Source organism: Amphichorda felina (genome assembly GCF_050947745.1).
Source record: "Amphichorda felina strain 45539 chromosome Unknown scaffold_4, whole genome shotgun sequence".
Taxonomy (NCBI): Eukaryota; Fungi; Ascomycota; class Sordariomycetes; order Hypocreales; family Bionectriaceae; genus Amphichorda; species Amphichorda felina.
In genome coordinates, this window is record NW_028145046.1 from 2,674,867 (window position 1) to 2,694,280 (window position 19,414).

The window sequence follows — 19,414 nt, forward strand, 5'->3', positions numbered from 1 at the left end:
CCCTGTACCAGCCGTAGCGGATGGGAAAGTGATTTCTTTGGAGCGCTTAGATCCACGGCTATCAGAGTTGATACTTCAGCTGGGAAACAAGGAATTGGATGGTCAGGATGCAAGAATATTCCTACCAGTGCTCATCGAAAGTCCTATGCGAGGTAGCGCCTGGGAGCCGAGTACTCCGATCCGACAGCTCGCATACACCATTTTCAGGTGGACTGTGCCGGGACGGACCTCATCCGTCCAAGAGTACAGGCGTGTTCAAACATACCAGCAAAAGGGTAGATCCGTTGGCCTTCTGGATAAAGATTCTGCCCGGACGGCTATTGAGGACCTGATGACTAACGTAACGCGAATGAAGACACTCACGGATGGCATCTCGGTGTCTTCCTGTTTGATGCTGTGTTTGGCTCTAGATATTTACGAGTGTCAGCAGAAAGAGAAGAGGTCTCATGCTTTACACATGATTGAACCAACGGTATCAACACCAGGAGGGACCTCAAACAACAAAGTCTCATGGGATCTCATCCACCTCACAGCTCAGCTTCAGGCGTCGTACTATTCTTTAAGAATTCTTCGGCAGGTGCTGTCTCTTTGTCCGGCTACTGCCGGGAAAGGAATGCCACAAGAGGCTCTGCGTCTTGGAAAAATGCTGGCTGAGTTTTCCCACTTGACGGATTCCCCTGACATCCCTCGGACTAGGGAGCTCCTGGAGAAAATGCGCCAGGATCAGGTTCGAGAGATACTCGGACAGTTTGTGACCACTGACCAGGAGACAACAACTCTGTCGGTGAAACCGTCCGATGTCACAAGAAAGAGGAAAAAAGACCGCGACCCGAGTGACGCGACATCCAAAAGAGCGGCAACACAGACCCCTTCTAATAGGGGGAATATGTTTAGCCTCCTCTCGGACGAATGAAAGCATGGTTACTGAAAAGGCACCTGATATACTAGTATACGAAGTATTTCGACAGAGAGTACATTCATGCTAGTATTGTACACTGCTTATGCGGAGCCTCTGCTGGTTTGCGTGTGCCCAACCCTTTGAAATTCATTTACCCTTCATTCGTCGTCAAAAATAACAGGACCATGAATCTCATGTAATAGGTCTGCAAACGAGGTTTGATCCGCCTTCCTTTCCTCAATGACCTCCTGTAGTAGATCTTCACCCACATCGCCATTCCCAGCCGCCTTGATGATGCGCCAAGCTCGGCGGAACTCATCCCGAATCGATACAATGCCGTTATGGGTCACCGTCCTCGCAACGTTGTGGTCCGTCTCGAATGGGTCCTCGATGGCAAAGAGATACCGCAAGCGCACCTCCTTGATATCCTCACTTTTGCCTTGAGGTTTTACAGGGGCTACAACTGTCGATACGTCCGAGTTGTTGCCAGATGTTGGCGTCGCCTTGGCTCCCGGAGTTGGACTGTCCCTTTGGACCTCGTACACCGTCTTCGCACCTGTCCAGCCCTTTGCCTGCTTGGAAAGCAAACCTCCTTGTGTACGAAGACTCAAGACATCTCTTCCCCAGTCGAAGCCCTTGCCGTTACCGTTGCTCATGAAGCCACTCTGGGCAAAGTATTCAAAGAATCCCCTCAGAAGATGACCGATAGAATCGGTGTTGTGGTTCAGCTGGTTCCTTGACGCAAGATGCATAATCTCCTCCTCGTTCCGCCAGAACTGAATATTGTAGCCACGGAAGTGGTAGATGCTCTCAACTTCCGCGGGGGAGAGGTGCGGAGGTGGAGGCGGCGCCAAATGTTGGAGATTCGGACAGACAAAGGGCTGTGCGACATTGACGAGATAGTGAAGCACCATCATGACGTATCCGTAGCTGCTCAATGTCCCGCGATATCCCGAATTGATGCCTCGCACCTTGGCCCAGTGTTTGATGAACAAGACCATGGGGCGGACTCTCGGGTCTGTGCGTGAGTAGCAACGTAAGAGGATGGTGTTCTGGAGCGCAAGATGTGCTGAAAAGTTGATGTCGCACTGGACGCCGGCGTTAGACTTGGGGAACTCGAGTGTATCCTTATATTTGGGCTTGGGCTGATTCGGGGCCAACGTATGAGGGTCATTCAGGGCCTTGATCTTGGTGACCAAAGGCAACGTCGTTTTTGACATGGGCACCACGAAATCGTACCGCAGATGACCCTTCTCTGTCTTGCGAAGTGGAGATTGGAGGAGTTCGATATAGGCCCTGACATCTTCCGCATGTTGTGCATCATATAAGTTCTTGTCAAGTGCCCTCGAGAACTCCCTCCCCAACTGTAAGCTCTTGTGTCTGCGAGCCACAGCGTCCAAGGAAAGAGGCTCGGATGTGGATTCGACGTGACGAATTACGCCCGACTTGATCTCTTTCGGATGTATACCAGAGATGTATTGACCAATAATGGCTTGCTCAAGCCCACGTGGAACGCCGAGTTGACTGCTCCCCACATCCTCCATAATGCTGCATGCACGCGAGTGGTACTGCGTGGGTGATTCCTCGTGGCCCTGCTCCAACAATGCCACTTGGAATGATGGCAGCCGCTTCATCCGGTCGAATAGGATTTGGAGTTCCCTGTTGTAGGCCACAGGGTCAACGCCGTAGGTCGTCTTTCTTTGGGCCCTCATCCACGCCAGAATGGCTTCCTCAGTGTGAGGATCCGGCTCAATACCCTCCCGCGTCATCCATTGAGCCCAACGTTGCAGAGCATCCTCGCCTTCCACCTGGGTAAGCGTGGTCATTAGGGAATGGCGGTCGGGGTTGTTATACCCAGGGTGAAATGACAGAGATGGGTATCCCTCGAGTCGTTGCCGAAGGTCAGGGTCCGAAAGCCCTCGCACAAACGCTCGGCATACACGGTTCAAAATGTCCCATTCTAGGTCAGTGAAGGTGTTAATGGTCGGTGTTCTGACATCGCGGCCGCCGGCCTTGCGCAACACCTTCTTAGCGGTGCCGAAATAATTTTCAAGGGAGCTTCCGGTTTGTCTGAGGTAGAACCTCTGAGGTTCTCCCCCGTCAGGGGAGGGAACCTCAAATTTCGTGTCTTCGCTGTCTGCTTGTGTTGCTTCATCATGGCGGCTGTCTTCATTATTCGCACCATTTTCAGGCTCGTCGTGGTCTTGTCCATGGTCCTCATTGTCGTCTTGGTTTTCGTTGTCCAATCCCGTCTCCCATTTCTCGCGTTGTGCCAGGAGATCTCGATACAGAGCTTCAGGAGGGCGCTCACACAACTTGATGATGGGCACTCTGGTGCGTGTCAATAAACGTGCACCGATCCCCGCCTCCAGCAACGCTTTCTCAATAAGTCTTGGAATGGGCGAGCCGTTATCGTCTGGTTGCACTCTCGACAGCGGAGAGAGGAGAGCGAGATCCATGTCCGAAGCTTTGGTAGCGAAGCCAGACGAGAGACTTCCAAAGCACTTGAGCTCCACTGACGGTGATGGGAAGTCCCAGCGCTGGGCTTGTTCCTGCTCATGGTCTGTGATAACTCTGCGAATGAGTTGCTCAATGCGCACGCGGAAATCCTCCTTCTCGGCAATTTCAGATCGCTGGATTTCAGAGCCAGAAACAACTTGGTAACAAAGTCGATCTAGGAGCTCGGCCTGGTTCGCAACCTCTTCTGGTCTGAATTGAAGCCGGCGAGGAGATTGGCTATACGCAGGACCTTGTCGCCACCCAGAGGATGATGATGGGTCTGGAGGGAAGAAGACAGGTTCACGCTGTTGGCGTTGCGAGTGAGGTACAGTTCGATTCATGCTTAGAGGCGGTTGATGGCCTCTAGATCTAGCCGATTGGTCATGAGAAGCCCCCCTTCCCATGCCTCTACCCAGAACTGGAGCATGGTGGGATATGGCAGACGTGCGTCTTTCGTGGGGAGAAGACCGCCATTGCTGACCGCGCCCGACATGAGTGGCTGATGTGTCCTGTGATGGTTGGAAGCGAGGGTCGACGGGGATCGAGAATTGTGAGCCCATTTGCCGACGCTGGGCTTGATTTGGGCGCTTTTTGCTACCCTTGGGCGGCTGGGTATTGATCCCTGTAGCATTTGCAGATTCCGTATTTTGAACTAGGCCGATATTATCCTGGGGTCGGGGCATATTTGACGGGTCTCGAGCTGCATCATGAGGAGCACCGGCCGAGGATTGGGTGTTTTCCGGACCGGTACCCGCGAGGACTAAGTTGCGGAGATTTTGCTCCAGTCCATGCTCCGTGCCTCCAGGAGGGTAAGAAAATGAAGGATCCATGGTCCGTTCGCTGTCGGTTGTCCAAGAGTGTCTCCAGTAGTATGCGTGTATTCACTCACCCTGGCTGCCACGCCTCGCCACGCCAGTATGCGCAGCACGATCTTGACAGGTGACCACTCCAGTTGTGATACAACCCCCGAGGGATCGTTTGAAAGCTTCCGGAAGCTATTCTTGGGCGGGTTTAAGGATCCGATGCGCTGTCACGATGTGCCTATCAAGTCTGAGGGCCAAGAATGGTAGCGAGGGAGCTGACTGAAGTACAAATTTGAAAGACCACTGAGCAAGGTGCTAGTGTTGTTGTTTGTTGACGCTGACAGAACCTGGGTTGGATGAGAAGGGAGAATGCGATTTGTGGTAAGAACTTTATCTGATTGCTCATGATATGGTGCCAGCCCAAACAAACACACACAGTTGTTGACCTCATGAATTGGAGAAGCACAGTGTCCTTGGGGCAAAATGAGCGGCCCACAGACTGAGTGGATAGTGTATCCACTAACGTGCGAAAGGTATATCTCATACTGTGTACACCTGGGCAGAAACTGAAAGACGGGAGTGAATCAAGGCCCCATCCTGCTCGACGCCGGAGTTCCTCGGGGACATACTGGCAGTAAATGAATACTCTTAACTGGCCGACAAGAATTCGGATTAATGATTATTGGATCTGAATCTAGGTCAATCCACCCGCAGCATTCGTTGGGTAGGTAGACATGAATAGTATCTCCCGTATCGAAGCTCTGCAAGGGAAGACCCATTGCTTAGTATAACCCCTTGGGTACTTATTTATTCATATACTATCCGTACCTAGTCTTTGTATGCGACGGCCTGTGCCCTAAATATCCCTTCTATAGTGTCGAGGATGGGCAGTAAATAGGTTCAACAATAGCAGCGGGAAATGCCCTGCAGATGGGACTTGGAAGCAGTGATAGACCCATTTTTATTATTTTAGGCAGCCTATCCGTACAAACCAGCCTGAGGCTCCAAGCACTCCAGGCAGGTGCACCCAGTTGGGCCAGTTCAGGCACTCCACAGATCCACTACAGGCACCCTGTCCAATCGATTTGGTGCTACAGTCTGGCAGCGTTTGCTTTGCCCGCGCGCTCCAGTGAGTCCAGTCGTCATAAGGCTCTCAACGGCTTCCTTACGTGAGCTCCGACTGCTCAGCTTCGCCTAGGTTTAAACTCTTCATCTTCTATCCCGCCAACAACCAACGCCCCAACGCCCCAACGCTTGGTGTCCCGCTTTGTTCGCGCTCTTCTAATTACTCTACATTTCTACACGTATACAATCCCGCTGCTACGCTGCTGCGCGACACAATCAACGACTGCCGAGACTTATCTTCACGTCGCGTGTTGGCTTGATCAAAAGCCAGGTCGAAAACGTTCTTGAGCGTCCACTCCTCGCACATCGCCCCTGGCGCCAGAACTTTTCCTTAGATAGTTTTCTTTCTGGAACATTGCGACAAGTACAAGTCAACAATCCCTGCCCTCGTTACGATGAGCGCTCCGCCACCGGGCGGCAGGCCCAATGGTGCTCCTAAACCCCGAGGCGGCGGTCCGCTGCGGCCGAACCGCCCAAAGCCATCCATATTCACGCCTCGGAAACGGCAGCCGCCTCCTGGCCAACGCAAAGGACCCAACGCCGCCAATGCGGCTTCTCAGAACAATCCTAAGCCAAGGAGTCTCGAAGAACGGCGGAGGGAGAACGGCGGCTGGTCCGAGCCACCTCCCGAAGGGTGCAATGATATCCCCATCATGACAACGAAGAAGGCACTTCTTGATGGTTTGCGATTTCATATGATGAAACTTGCGCAAACAAAAATGGATGGCAAACCCATCGACCCGACCGACGATAACCAATTCGCACGACCCGTCACACTGCATCGGAGGGATCCTCGTCAACCTCCTGCTGCACGAGAAGTCAAAACAGAAGAACCGGAACCAGCACCGGTGGACGAGCTGGAAGCTGAGAGGCTGGAAAAGCTGAAGGCTGATAAGGAGGCCCAGAAGGCTATCGACCAGGCTAAAATTGCTCCTGTTGCCAAGGATGCCAATCCGAAGCCCAAGAAGAAGCATAAGGAAGAAAAGACACAGTTCCACAGGACATACAAGTCAGCCGCTGCGAAGAAGGAGTCGGAACTTCGGTATGAAGAAGCTCTGCCTTGGCATCTCGAGGATGCAGATGGGAAGAACGTGTGGGTCGGCAGTTATGTGGCGGCACTCTCTGGTAACCAGGTTGCCTTCAAGATCGACGGGTCTGTATTTAGGATGGTGCCGCTGGAGAAGTACTACAGTTTTACCGCTAAACCGGCCTTCAAGGTCCTCACTATTGACGAAGCGGAGGATCTCATGGGCAAAAAGATGGATGTTGGCCGTTGGGTGATGAAGAGCGAGAAGGAAAAGGCCGACCTAGCTGAGTTGGAGGCAACTCGACGAATGCTGGGTGCTGGCGGGCGCATGATCAAGACCGAGAGCTCTACATTCAGGGCTGCCTCAAGGGCGGAAAAAATGGAGCACGATGACTTGGACGTGTCTGGAGACGAATTCCAGGATGACGACGAGGCGCCAACGTTCGAGCGCAACAATGACGAAGATGAAAAGGAATCCAAGGAGCGCATCCGCCGCGAGCAGCTTGGAGCTAACCTGTTCGGCGAGGGGGATGAGAACCAAGTGGAGAAGGAGCTGAATGAACAGATGAGGGAAGAGTTGGAGCGGCGCAAGTATGGCAAGTCAACGAAGAAGGCTCTCATCAAAAGAGACCGCGAAGATGTTTACGCGAGTGACGACTCTGAGGAGAACCCTTGGAGCAGCTCGGTAAGAAGGAGTTCTAACCGTAGTCTCATCCTTTTGCTGACCGCTTATTATAGTCGGATGACGAATCTTCTTCCGATGAGGGCGAAGACAAAGACGAGGAGAACAAGGGCGAAGATAAAGATGGCCAGGGCGATTCCAAAGATCTGAAGGACTCAAAGGACAAGGATAAGTCTAAGCCCTCGGGATCTAAGGGAAGTACTCCGCAAAGCAAGAAGCATGCCGATCTGGGCAAGAAGGGCAAAGGCGTTAAGCGCGCAGGCTCTCCCGCTCTTTCGGAATCTAGTGGAAACGAATCGACGCGGAAGAAGAAGCTGAAGACATCTACGCCAGCCATGGGAAGCCGGGCTGGCACGCCATCGCTGCAGCAGGCAGCTATGAAGCGCAAGGCACATGGCGGTGCCGGTTCTGGTAGTGATGGAGAGGCTACTGCGGGTGAAATGTCGGATGGCGCTGGGCCTAAGAAAAAGATCAAGATCAAGAGTAGTGGTAACAAGGGGACGCCTTCCGCATCGAGGGCCGGCAGTCCCAATCCTCCTCGGGGCAGTAAGTGTCAAGTCTTATCAACGGTTTCATTGGCATGGCATTTGGCTAACCCATCTTTTACAGGCCCGGTTCCTGGTTCTCCCAGTGGAGTTGTCGAGTCCTTTGAGATTCTTGAGAAGATCCCGCCTGAGGGAATCACCATTGGTGAGCTGATCAAGTTCTTTGCAGGCCGCGTCGGCGAAAAGCCAGGGCAGATGCCGAAACAGGATTGGATCGGACTGGTGAAAAGCCTATGCGATTACGGGGCCGATAAGCGCCTCCGTAAGAAGTGAAAGGCTTACAAGGGGCAATTTGAATTTCGCTTAGGGAAATGCAGCCCCCTTGATATTGGACTGTCGGGTTTAAAAAAGGACTCTGTCTAAGACGAGGTGGCTTCTGTGTTTAGTATCAGGATAGACAATGGTGACCTCTTGAGGCTGCTGGCAGAACGCCGATAGGCTAGGCCGAGTGAATGGCAGGCGACAACAAACAGCAAAATTCAATGTATGGACATGGTCGATTGGGGTGCTAATCCTGTGCCACCCTGGGTATCTTTAGAACACTAATACACTAAACTACTCATCCATTTGCCACGAGTAGCTCAACCCTTTGTTCATCTCCCGCCTGTTGATAGCCCTGAAACGTTCCGCTTCGAAACCATTGCCCCGGTCCACTCCGTCCCAGCGGTATCCAGGCTTTATGCCGTATCGATTCGGCGGCGCAGCGCCGTTATATACTGGCCGCCGTTTCGACTTGCTCCCGCTAGATGACTTTGTCTTCTCGCTCATAAACTGCATCATGGGATCGTTCCACCTCTGCTGCTCCTTCAGCTCCTCGTTCATCTCCACGTCGTCGGCTGTCCGCGCAAACGACATGAGCTTCGCGTCGTCAAGCTTTTCCCTCCGCTTGCGAGCTTCCTCCTGTTGGACCTCGCCTTTGAGATCCTCCTTGGCTTGCCGCTCCTTCTCCTCGGCTTCAGCCGCCAGGCGCCGTGCTTCCGCTCGCTTCATGGAGATGTCAATTCTGCGACCCGTAGCATCTCGGTAGACGGTCTCCTCCTCCTTTGTGTTCTTGCGGTGGCGCTCAAAGTCCTCGCGTTCCTCCCTTTGGCGGCGCTTCAGCTGGGCGGATACTGCCGCTGCGCTCTGTAGGCCGGCGTGTGTCCCATCGCTCATTTTTACCACGCTCCCATCTTCCATCACCGGCATCTCGTCCTCCTTTTCCCTTGCCGCGTCGTTCTCTGCCGCTGCGGAGGCCAGGATCGCATCGGCCGCGTCGCTCTCATTCTTTGTTCCATCCTGGCCTACGCTTTTCCAGTTGCTCTTCTTTGCTTTGCGAAACTCGGCGCTTGATCCGGACACTGTAACCGGTCCATCTTCGCCGCCATCATCGTGCTGGCCGGAGGGGTTGCCCCAAGCTGTGTCATCGTCGTCGGTGATGAGTAGCCCAGTCGCTGCTGCGGCTTGCTTCCGCTTGCGCTTTTTGGTGGGTTTGGGGTCGGCAATGAGGTAACGCGAGGCCAGGTAGTCTGCCTTATCGGTGGGCATGTCGGATGAGGTGTCTTTGGGTATGATAGAAACTTGGACAAACACCAGGAGCTTGGGGAAGGAGCTGTGATGGACGTCCAGAATTCGCATGAAGTCACTTTTATGCAGGTAGTGGGTGCCAGTTGGAGGTCCAGAGCCCCGATAGCGCGATGTGGAGCGCGGCCGCAACGGCTGAGCATCAAGGCGCCAGGGTCATTTCCTGGATGACAGATGCGACTAGATTCGGCCCAACCATCGCCATTCGCTTTTGGGCGCTCGAGGATTCCCGCAGCCCCGAAAACCACCAAACCCTCGCCGTGAGACCGACCTGCCCGAAGAACATGCACATCCAGGTTCGCAAAGCGGCTTCTCGGGATCTTGCTGCCACGCCGTGCGCCTCATGAACGTCCACGACGCAGCACCGCTCCTTGACATCTCGAAGCGCACACACGCTGCCCAGCCGCCTTCATGCCACAATCTCCCAGAGATGAAGCCTCGCCCACGCAACCGATCCAGGCGCTGCCTGCGGCTGCCTCCGCCCTAAAATCGCCCATCATGACCCGCTCGCTGTCAGGCACCGACCCCCTCTCCATGTCCGACTCCGAATCCGGCCTGCCATTTCGCAGGTCCAACCCCTCAGCGGCTTCTCTGTATGCATCGACGCTGTCACCGCCCGGGTCGAGGTCCATGTCCCCCGCAGGTCGAGGCTCTCCCTCACGAGTTCTTGCCGGCACCGCTTTCGAGTCGGCGTCAAATCGGCCCTTGCCGGAGGGAGCGGGGGAGAAGCCCGGGGATCCCCTGAACCTGATACTCAGGGCCTTTGTCCCACACATTGCCATACAAGCGTCCGCAGATGTGGAGGAGATTGCAGCCAGTAAGGGGTTCCGCCGTGGCTTCTGGGAGCTGTTGCGGCCATTTGGGGAGCGCATTCAAGGAAAGGTAGCTATTAGGGACAGCAATGGCGTGAGCAAGCTGGCAGAGGACTTTTCCGTGCGCTTCACTAAGTTTGGTGCCAACGTGGAGAATCCAGACCCCCCAGGCTCTAGCTTCAAGCAACAGGGTCAGAATGGGGTACAGGAGAGCACATCGAAGGACAGGAGAGCGTTGGCAGATGTTGAGGCTGTCGTCGACCGGCATCTATCGTACGCTGAGGACTCCTTCTTGAATGGACCCCAGCACTCTTCCCCCATAACACACGGCTTAGACATCGAGTCAACGTCTCCATATTACGCACTCTTCTTGCGCCGGTTGCTATCAGGCATGCCCATCGTGCCACAGGAGACATTTGCGCATCCGGTCGCTTGTGTGGTCGCTGTCAGTGCCAGGTCCGACGATTCGGTCGCCGAACTAAGGCAAATATATAATGAGACCAGCCAAGGGCCGAACAAGCTCCCCGCCTGGGTGGATGGAGACTATCTACGATATTATGTGCTGGTTCATGACGAGGAGAAGGACGACATCACGAAATCAATGGCCCTTTTCGAGCAGATGAAGCGGCATTTAGGCTTGCATTGCCATCTCCTGCGACTACGAAGCAGCCAAAGCGCAGAGACAGATGATGACAGTATCCCACTCCCGCGCAGCGACTGGATGTCCGCGGGGGAAGAGCTGGCTGAGATTAGGAGGAGCGAAGACGAAGAAGACTTCGAGGACCCGACACGGTACATCTTTGAATCCGATGTTACTGCCATCCGAACGTTTGTGCGCGAGATGGTCACTCAGTCTATTGTGCCGACGATGGAACGTCATGTGTCGATATGGAACGATCAGGTTGCCTCGAGACGGAGGGGTCTGGCAGGCCGATTCATGAACCTGTCCAGAAAGTTTAATTTTGGCGGCGGATCGAGATCATCCACAGGAAGCAGCTTGGGCAAGGACAACTACCTTGATTCAGGGTTCTTCCGAGCCGATGCCCCCGAGGCTATCATGCGGAAGCTGGCGGACTACGCCTTTATGCTACGGGACTGGAAGCTGGCGCATTCGACGTACGATCTTCTAAGGCCAGACTTTGCCGATTTCAAAGCCTGGAAGTACCACGCTGCGGTCAATGAGATGGCGGCAGTCAGCCTCCTGATACAGCCCCAACAGATTTCCTCCAAGAGCCGGGTAGAGACGATAGACCAGATGCTCGAGTCGGCCTTTTACTCATACAACACGCGATGCAGCGCTCCGTATGCGGCTATACGAAGCCTAACCCTAGCCCTGGAGCTGCTCAGATTGCGTGGCGGGACGAATATCGATGATGCCAGCCGCTGGGGCATACGGCTGCTGGAGTCGAGAATTCTAGGTCGGGTTGGCGATGCGCTCATCAAGGAACGCATCGCGATCTCTTATGCTTCCAAGGAAGGAGTCGGCAGCTGGCACTGGGGCAAACGTCACCGCAAGTCCGCCGCCTGGAGCATACTTGCCGCCGACGCTTGGGTTCAACAAGCTAAGTATCTGCCGGCACAGAAGTGTCTCAACGAGGCACAGAAGATATACGCGGCGCTCCCTTCAAAGAGGGGCATCTCGCAGTTCAAGCACGCCAGTCAGTTCGTAGATTCACTGGAACACAGGCTCTCAGAGAGGCTCGACATGGCTGAGGAAGCAGAGGGGGGACAGGCCGACGACGGCGCAGAAGAATCCACAGACGAGGAAAGCGAGGCGTTCACGGAGACACGCCCGAGGAGGATGAGCGCGGCAAAGCCGCCCAGCGTCATCGAGACGGCCCCCTTGCATGTGGATAAGGCAGAGAGCGAACCCTCAAAGGGGTTTGACAAAGCTGAGGGTTAGCCTACAGACAACGCGTACTTCGTACCGCGTATTAGTATTGCATCAATGGCGTCTAGGCGCAGTTGCTATCATAGAATATCTATCCAATGAACCGCTGATATTTTAGATCCAGATTGTGTTTCTCGTTGGTGTTGATCGACGTTTTCTTGTTCAGCATGAGTAGTAACGGCTTAAAGTAGCATAGAGTGAAGCTACTTTCTATTGGAAAAATGCGCCCTTGAATCAAGGAAGGGGACCTGCACAACGATCTCAAGAAATATGGCAATATGCCTGTAGATGGCTGGTGGCCATTTAGTCCAGCGGTGTGCGTAAGACTACTAGTATGTAGCTGTATTTGTAGTGACGCGCTGATAAACTGGGCAGCAAGATCAGTAGCACCGACACCCCACGTCTACGTTCACCGTCTTCGTACTTTGTTCCAAATCTACCCATCCATTGCTGCAATAAATACTGGGAACACTCCCGCTTTAAACTACCTCATTATCATTCCCGCAAGACCCCCATACATATAGAGCAGCAGGCCCAGTCACGCGACGACGGGCGGATCTTCGTCGCGCATCATGGGCGAGATCTCCGACTACCTGATCCAGCACGATGACAACTTCCGCAAGTAGGTCCTCTCATCCCTGATAGCCGTCTATCCAGCTGCGCCGGTACTAAATATTGATGGCAGAGGTCGTCTACCAGCCCTCTACTCCGACTTTCGACCACAGCGAACACTCAATCCCGATGGCTACCGAGCCAACGTCTCCGCCTGGCGCCATGCACTCTCCCGCCTAGCTTCGCAAGGCGTCCTCGCGCGGTACCACGGCGACTCCAGTCCACTAGTCGTCAAGATAGATACCGCGCTTCTACGGCAACTCGAAAACAAGCACTACGGCCAACCGCTGGCCCTGGGGACGGCAGTACGTGAGGCGGTGGCGACACGGGACATGATCCCTCTACAAGACTTTCTCAAGGCTCCCCAGAGCGTATACCATCGCGGATGGGGGGACGTGCCGTGGTCAGTCGTGGGATGGACATTGCGACAACTGGGGATCGTGGATCCGACAAAGGGAGAGGACAAGCTGCCAATGGGACAATACATCGTCATGGAGAACCTCGAGACTGCTGGGCGGGAGCTCGGCGAGAGGATGGCCGGGAATACGTCGATATTCGACCGTGTCTTTACAAAGACGCAATTTCAGAGCGAATTTGCGACGGAGCTGGTAAAAGGCCAGCGACTATCAGAGACCGATTTCGATATTCTTCTACGCTTCCTATCCAGAGACAAGGGAACTATCGAGTACGACGGACAAACGATACGTGTCAAGGGTACCGGGGATGAGGGACCTATAACGGAACATGACGCCACCGTTGCCTCCATCAAGGAACTCACAGCCAGCTTGAAGCACCAAGTCGACCTCCTCAACAAACGCATTGACCAGCTCGAGACAGAGGCCAAGTCGGCAGTAGCGCGCAAGAACCGGATCACCGCCCTCGCGTCCCTCAAGTCCAAGAAGGTCGCCGAGTCGTCTCTGGCAACGCGCTACGCGACCCTTAACCGGCTCGAGGAGGTTGCTGCTAAGATCGAGCAGGCCGCCGACCACGTTGCCCTTGTCAAGGTTATGGAGGCGTCTACCGGGGTGCTGCAGGGTCTTAACGCAGCCATTGGCGGCGCAGATAAGGTGGATGGCGTCATGGACCGTCTGCGCGATCAGATGGCCGATACGGACGAGGTGGCAGCCATATTGGCCGAGTCGGCAGGGGCACCTGTGGACGAAGGCGAGATTGACGACGAACTAGAGGCAATGATAGCCCAAGAGAGGACCAAGGAGGAGACAGAAAAGCGGGAGAAGGAAGAATCTCGGAGGAAAGAAGAGGAGGCCAGGCAGACGGCAGCGGCACAGAAGAAGCTGGACGAGCTACCGGAAGTCCCCGGGGAGAGCGAGATGCGGAGACAGAAAGAGCAGACACCAACCTCGGAGACGGGTATTGCGAACCTCTCTATGGAAGACAAGCCAGAGCCTATGCCGAGCACTTAGAAATGTGCCGCATCATTCGGAGGCGATACAGCCTCCCCCCTGAACTATCACTCACAGCGGTCCTGATAAATGTACACCACGCATAAATAGTATGTATAATATTTTTTTCCCGGGAGCCAAAGGCCCATGTAAGTCTAATGCGATTGCGCCACGCTATATAAATCGCTCCTCTTTGTCTCCTCGGTTATATCAGGGAACCCCTGAAATTTTAGATCTCTGCCGCTGGGTTGATAACCAGCAGTTACATCATGGCAGCCAGCACCCACGACTGCGAGTGAGCCTAGTATCGACAGCTAACTTGCGGCCCGTCTATCCGGCCCAATCTCGCCCTTAGTTGCCGCCCCCAGAACTCCTACGGTCTGTCTTTGCCGGTAAGTCTATTCTTTTCCAGATCGCCAAGCAGACTCTTATCCTTTCAAGGTAGCAAGCAGACTCTTATCCTTTCAAGGTAGGTGATATTTCCGCCTTTGTATGGTCATTTCAAGTTGTGTATACATACGGATCGGGAGGATTGATATCCCTTGACTTGTCCACTGTTTCGAACTTCGATTCGGCGGGTAGAGGTTGCGCTGTCTCGACGGGCCCATTCACTCCATCAGACAGCTTCTCTGCCGATGCAACTAGCTCTTGGGGTCCTTCTCTTTCTGGGATTTCGTAGTTCATTTGTTGTGCATCCCCAAGGAATGGGGCTGAAGGGGGTGGATTTATCCTGTTTCCCTCAGACCTGTCATCCCCTGAAGGCTCTTCTGTTTCCTGCTTTCTTTTCGCTTGTGTGCTACTTTTCCTGGCACTGGCGATAAGATCTTTGAACGAGGTGTCGTGTTTGGCCGCCCAAGCAGATCCGTCAAAGTCTTTGTCTTTAATCATGGCAGCATTCTGCATGGCCCGGCCCGTCACCGGTGCGCGCCCACCCTGCGTCCGTTCCCACATATCCAGATCTCGCAGTAGCTCAGACCGGGTCTTTGGGCGTGCCGCGTCGCAGTTGGCATTCCACAGCGTGATCCACTCCTTGTGCCTCTTCTCCAACAGGGCTCGGGATCCCTGGCTTGATATCCCTAAGTCCGACATCTTTTTGCGTAGCGCATTGTCCTTGAGCATGGAATAGCTAAGGGCGGGGAGTCTTTCCAGAGATCTAGTGTGTTGTCGTTGCGCCGCGCCGAACGGGGATAGTGGGTTGCGCTCTGGTGGCTTCGGCGTAGTCGTTGGACCGGGACATGACTCCAGATGTGTGAAGACTTGCCACTCCTTCATGCGCTTGTTACAGCTCGGGCAAGGGACAAGACCATCGACTACGCGGTCGGTTAGTCAAATAACCCAAACCGGAAAAAGAAGGCATGCTTACCGGGCTCCGGAACATAGTCGTCATCGTCGTCTGATGCCCTTATGATATCCTCCTCTTCAGGCTGCGGCGCATACGACGGTGCGGCCTGCCCCTTGTTCTGACTTAACCTGGCCGACGACCGCAGCCTCTTGGCTTCTGGCGCAACCCGAGCCTGGGGATCCCCAACCTCGTCCATTTTCCTCTTCGATGACCGATCAGACGCGGACCCATTGCGCGCCAGGCCTAGGACAGCAGGACGGGCCTTCTTGAAAGCCTCGACGGCCTCCTCCACTGACCAGTTGCTTCGCAGTCGAATTTCCTGTTCGGACGCCCGGCATAGCGGGCATTTGTTGTCGCCGGAAAGCGCCCTCCGAATGCATAGTGAGCAGAAGGTATGCGAACAAGATGTGATCATTGGCGTTTCGTAGAAGTCTTTGCACACTTGGCAGCGCAGCGCAGATTCTAGGGACGAGAGAACGGATAATGGCGTTGAAAGCCAGTCGGTGGAATCGGCGACATCGTCGTTGGACATTGTTGGAAACTCAGTAAAATCCGCCCGCCGCTGGGCCTCTAAAGAAAGAGGCAAGTCGTAGCCTTAAGAGCTTTTAATGGACCCCTTTGTTCACTCGTCTCGACAAGTTCTCCGTCATCGACGTCGATGGCCAGTCGCGCGCAGACGCGTTAAGGAATAGTGGCGCCTCTAGGTTTTAGCGTACCTCAAAAAGACAATAGACCGTTTAAAATCACATATGGTAGGTTGGCACTGTCCAAAAGATTCAAGTATCGCGGTTATGTCGAAAAAGGGAGCATATCTTTAATGTCAACCACGTGAGACCGCGTCCCACTGACGCGTGCCAAACGGGGCAGTCAGCGTTGTGGCTTTACATGCTCCCACTTCCACCACATGGACTTCCTCAGACTCATCTGATCGATTGAATTTAGTTGGAACCAGTCGATCATGGATGAGTACAAGAAATATCTAGCCGACCGGCTTCTCAGTGAGGAGCAGCCGGTAAGTATCTCCAGATTTCATAACCCAGATGCCAAAGCTAAACCACTGTAGGTCACGTATCGGCTACTGAGCAGAGCTCTCGGCGTCCATGTCAATACCGCTAAGGAGTGAGCATTTTACTCTTTAAGGCTTATGAAGTCTTTCTGACGTGGAGCCCAGGATGCTATATGACTACCATAGCTACCAAAATACTCAGAAACCAGACTCAATCCACGCCACATACCTGGTGTACGGGATCAAGCCCAGTGAAAACGGTGAGGGAGATGGCGACGTGGAAATGAGCAGCTCAATGCCCGAGCATGGCCCCATATCAGAGGAGATCCCCGCCTCAACACTCACCTTAGTTCGGGAAGAGAACCTCAAGGGTAAAATGACATACTGTCTAGAAAATTAAGAACATACTAATAGTTATCATAGGTGTCTTGACTGGATATCAAGAGGTCACGTCAATTCATATTTACAGTCTAGCGCCGCATCCTCAGCGAGATCTGTCTCTCCTCTCGGACGTGTCAAAGGCATTGTCAGAATACGCGTCGCAGGAGCCAGATCTGAGGAAATTCGGAGCCATCACAAACCCGCATGTCCGCCGAAGAGATCGCCAGGGGCGACCAAAGCCGGTAGCCCCAAATTCATCCAAGCCCGTCAAGCCTCAGCCCTCATCTATCAAGCGAGAACCACCACCTGCCACACAGCCCAAGCCGGCGCCAGCGCCAGTCAAGGCCAAGGAAGAGTCCGCAGCAACACCGGTTTCCAAGGAGAGCACTCCATCTTCAATCTCAGCCAAACCTACCCCATCACTGAAGAGGGGAGGATCTGGCGGCATCATGCAATCGTTTGCCAAGGCCGCTCAAAAGCCGGCAAAACCCAAGCAGGAACCAAAGAAAGAAGAGGAAGTTTCCATGGCGCTGTCTGATGATGGCGAAGCTGATGATGACGATATCGTGCCATCAAAGAAGCCTGGAAAAGACACTGATTCTGCAAGGAAAACCAGGAAGGAGCGCGAGGAACAACTTCGACGCATGATGGAGGAGGATGATGATGATGAGGAAGATGAACCAGAGGAAAGGGAGGATGACGAAGAGATGGAGGAAGCCCCTGAGCCGGAACCGGAGCCAGAACCGGAGACCAAAGAGGACAAGGAACCATCAGAGGTCGTTTCTGCTGCAGAGAACGGACGACGGAGAGGCAAACGGCGCATCATGAAGAAGAAGCGTATCTTGGACGACCAAGGTTATATGGGTGAGCTTCCCTTACCCATGTTGATGCCACATGCAGCTAATCGACATCAGTCACAATCCAGGAGCCCGGATGGGAGTCTTTCTCGGAGGACGAGGCGCCGCCTCCGGCCAAGAAGCCAACTCCGGCTGCTACGCCGTCGTCTTCGGGTGCGAAACCCAAAAAGCCTGCCACAAAGGGTGGTCAGGGAAACATTATGTCGTTTTTCTCCAAGAAATGAGGCTATCGGCTGTCTATTTAATAGAATTGACAAAATCCGCCCCCTGCCCTCGCTGTTTCGCCAGGGCCTCGTAGTGCGGCTTATTTTGCTGGATCCTCCGCGCGACATCTCCCAGCCGTCTGACTCCCTCAACGAGAGCCTCCTCTGGCTCCCAGGCGAAGCAGAGCCGGATCTCTGTGTCGAACTTGGCGCTGGCCTCGTCGCCGTGAACTTCAAACATATTCCCCGAACCAATGATCAGGTTCTCCTCTTCCATCGCCGCCTCGGCAATGACCTTGGTCGGCAGCCCCAGATCCAGTGTAAACCAGATAAAGAACCCACCGTAGATCTCCGAGCCTGCCAGACTGCTCTCCCGGACAATAGCGCCAAGTGGGGAGATATACTGGGCAAGGGCATCCATCACCAGCCTGTGTCTGCGCTGCAGTGTCGGCCGCAACGCATTCTCGATATGGTTCTCCAGCTCCCCGCTATGCACCAGATCGCTTACTATCGCCGCACACAGCTGACTCGGCGCACCGCCAGACCTTGAAGAGCCCGTCATGCTCAGCCCCTTGGCGAACGCCCTCGACCCCTCGACCCAGCCCGTCCGCACCCCCGGCCCGGCAATCTTGCTGAACGACGCATTACTGATGGCGTGGCCGAATCCTTCAGGATCGCTGTCCGCGTCATAACCCATGGCACGGTCAATGTCGCACAGGCGGGGGAGGCGCATCTCGAGCGGTCGGTCCCGCGTGATCTCCCCAGAGGTAGGCCACTGCAGGAAGTCGTAGACGTCATCGCTGATGACGAGGGCGTCGTACTTGCGGGCCAGGCGGATGAGGCCCTCGCGGCGGCGGAGGGACATGGTCTTGCCGGAGGGGTTCGCACAAGTGGTCACGACGTAGATGACATGCTTGTAGAGCTTCCTCCCCGGTCTACCTCCCTTGAAGGGCTATTTCGCAGTCAGTTTCTGCTCAAAAAGTCCCAGTCTACAGCCGGGGCCCACGTACCTCCGAAGTCGGCAGATTATTCTCGCTCTCCTCCAGCGCCCGAATCTTGGCCTCCAGCGCCTCAAGATCAATCCCCTCCTTGTCCTCCGGCGTCGCTCTCAACCGACCCTTGAATCCCGAGTCCTCAAAGATGGGACACGCCAGATAGTAGCACGGCGCAACCACCCACACGGCCCTGGTGACGACCGGATCGGTGAAGCTCTGCAGCAGGCACGCGACGCTCTGGCTCGCGCCGCCGGTGATGCAGATGCGCTCCGGGTCCGCGTCCACGCCGTAATGGCGGCCCAGCCAGCGCGCCAGGCCCTCGCGCAGCGGCTGGTAGCCGGGGTCCGGGCCGTACTGGAGCGCAGGCGTGTAAATGGCCGGATCGGCGAGGAGACGCTGTGAGGCGGCGGAGAGGAGCGCGGCAGGGAGCAGGCTGGGCGACGGCCAGCCGCGCATGAGATTTATGGGCTTCTTGGCGGTAGACATGGTGATGTGGATGTTGAGGGAAGATGCGACATCTGCTGTCTTGTCCGTCATCCTGGCTGTGGGTTGCAGTGGGTGTGAGTAAGTGGATGTGAGGAGTTAAAGTCAAGAGCTAGTAATAACCTCATGTGGAGTCTTTAGTGATATATGAAATATACCTCTTCTTCTAGGTAGACACGCACTTCAGCAAAGTCTTGACTTCGCAACAAGATTCGAGATGATGACTTTGAAAATGGTTTATTTCAATACGAGGAGTTGCTCTTGGGGATCTCCTCGTGATTTTGACG

General features: G+C 54.5%; 8 protein-coding genes across 8 annotated transcripts; 4 read left to right on the forward strand and 4 right to left on the reverse strand.

The window, feature by feature from the left end:
• Nucleotides 1-1,056: 1,056 nt before the first annotated feature.
• Nucleotides 1,057-3,824, reverse strand: ACO1O0_004617 (uncharacterized protein; the record flags this gene model as incomplete). The annotated part of the gene is made up of 2 exons (XM_083194056.1): nt 1,057-3,607; nt 3,817-3,824. 2 exons carry the CDS (start codon nt 3,822-3,824, stop codon nt 1,057-1,059), a joined length of 2,559 nt encoding a protein of 852 aa, XP_083051004.1.
• A 1,896-nt stretch (nt 3,825-5,720) lies between these two features.
• Nucleotides 5,721-7,852, forward strand: TFG1 (transcription factor IIF subunit TFG1; the record flags this gene model as incomplete). The annotated part of the gene is made up of 3 exons (XM_083194057.1): nt 5,721-7,037; nt 7,091-7,580; nt 7,644-7,852. The coding sequence occupies 3 exons, from the start codon at nt 5,721-5,723 to the stop codon at nt 7,850-7,852; spliced, it is 2,016 nt and encodes a 671-aa protein (XP_083051005.1).
• A 282-nt stretch (nt 7,853-8,134) lies between these two features.
• Nucleotides 8,135-9,106, reverse strand: CWC26 (Pre-mRNA-splicing factor of RES complex-domain-containing protein; the record flags this gene model as incomplete). Its single annotated transcript, XM_083194058.1, has 1 exon — nt 8,135-9,106. One exon carries the CDS (start codon nt 9,104-9,106, stop codon nt 8,135-8,137), a length of 972 nt encoding a protein of 323 aa, XP_083051006.1.
• A 447-nt stretch (nt 9,107-9,553) lies between these two features.
• On the forward strand, nt 9,554-11,857 carry ACO1O0_004620 (ER-golgi trafficking TRAPP I complex 85 kDa subunit-domain-containing protein; the record flags this gene model as incomplete). Its single annotated transcript, XM_083194059.1, has 1 exon — nt 9,554-11,857. The coding sequence occupies one exon, from the start codon at nt 9,554-9,556 to the stop codon at nt 11,855-11,857; it is 2,304 nt and encodes a 767-aa protein (XP_083051007.1).
• A 560-nt stretch (nt 11,858-12,417) lies between these two features.
• ACO1O0_004621 (Snf7-domain-containing protein) lies at nt 12,418-13,881 on the forward strand (the record flags this gene model as incomplete). Its single annotated transcript, XM_083194060.1, has 2 exons — nt 12,418-12,467; nt 12,531-13,881. The coding sequence occupies 2 exons, from the start codon at nt 12,418-12,420 to the stop codon at nt 13,879-13,881; spliced, it is 1,401 nt and encodes a 466-aa protein (XP_083051008.1).
• A 480-nt stretch (nt 13,882-14,361) lies between these two features.
• Nucleotides 14,362-15,617, reverse strand: RAD18 (uncharacterized protein; the record flags this gene model as incomplete). The annotated part of the gene is made up of 2 exons (XM_083194061.1): nt 14,362-15,170; nt 15,224-15,617. 2 exons carry the CDS (start codon nt 15,615-15,617, stop codon nt 14,362-14,364), a joined length of 1,203 nt encoding a protein of 400 aa, XP_083051009.1.
• A 543-nt stretch (nt 15,618-16,160) lies between these two features.
• cdc27 (DNA polymerase subunit Cdc27) lies at nt 16,161-17,670 on the forward strand (the record flags this gene model as incomplete). Its single annotated transcript, XM_083194062.1, has 4 exons — nt 16,161-16,214; nt 16,411-16,579; nt 16,632-17,453; nt 17,504-17,670. 4 exons carry the CDS (start codon nt 16,161-16,163, stop codon nt 17,668-17,670), a joined length of 1,212 nt encoding a protein of 403 aa, XP_083051010.1.
• A 13-nt stretch (nt 17,671-17,683) lies between these two features.
• Nucleotides 17,684-19,255, reverse strand: YEY2_2 (pyridoxal phosphate-dependent transferase; the record flags this gene model as incomplete). The annotated part of the gene is made up of 3 exons (XM_083194063.1): nt 17,684-18,601; nt 18,660-19,182; nt 19,251-19,255. The coding sequence occupies 3 exons, from the start codon at nt 19,253-19,255 to the stop codon at nt 17,684-17,686; spliced, it is 1,446 nt and encodes a 481-aa protein (XP_083051011.1).
• Between the last annotated feature and the right edge of the window lie 159 nt (nt 19,256-19,414).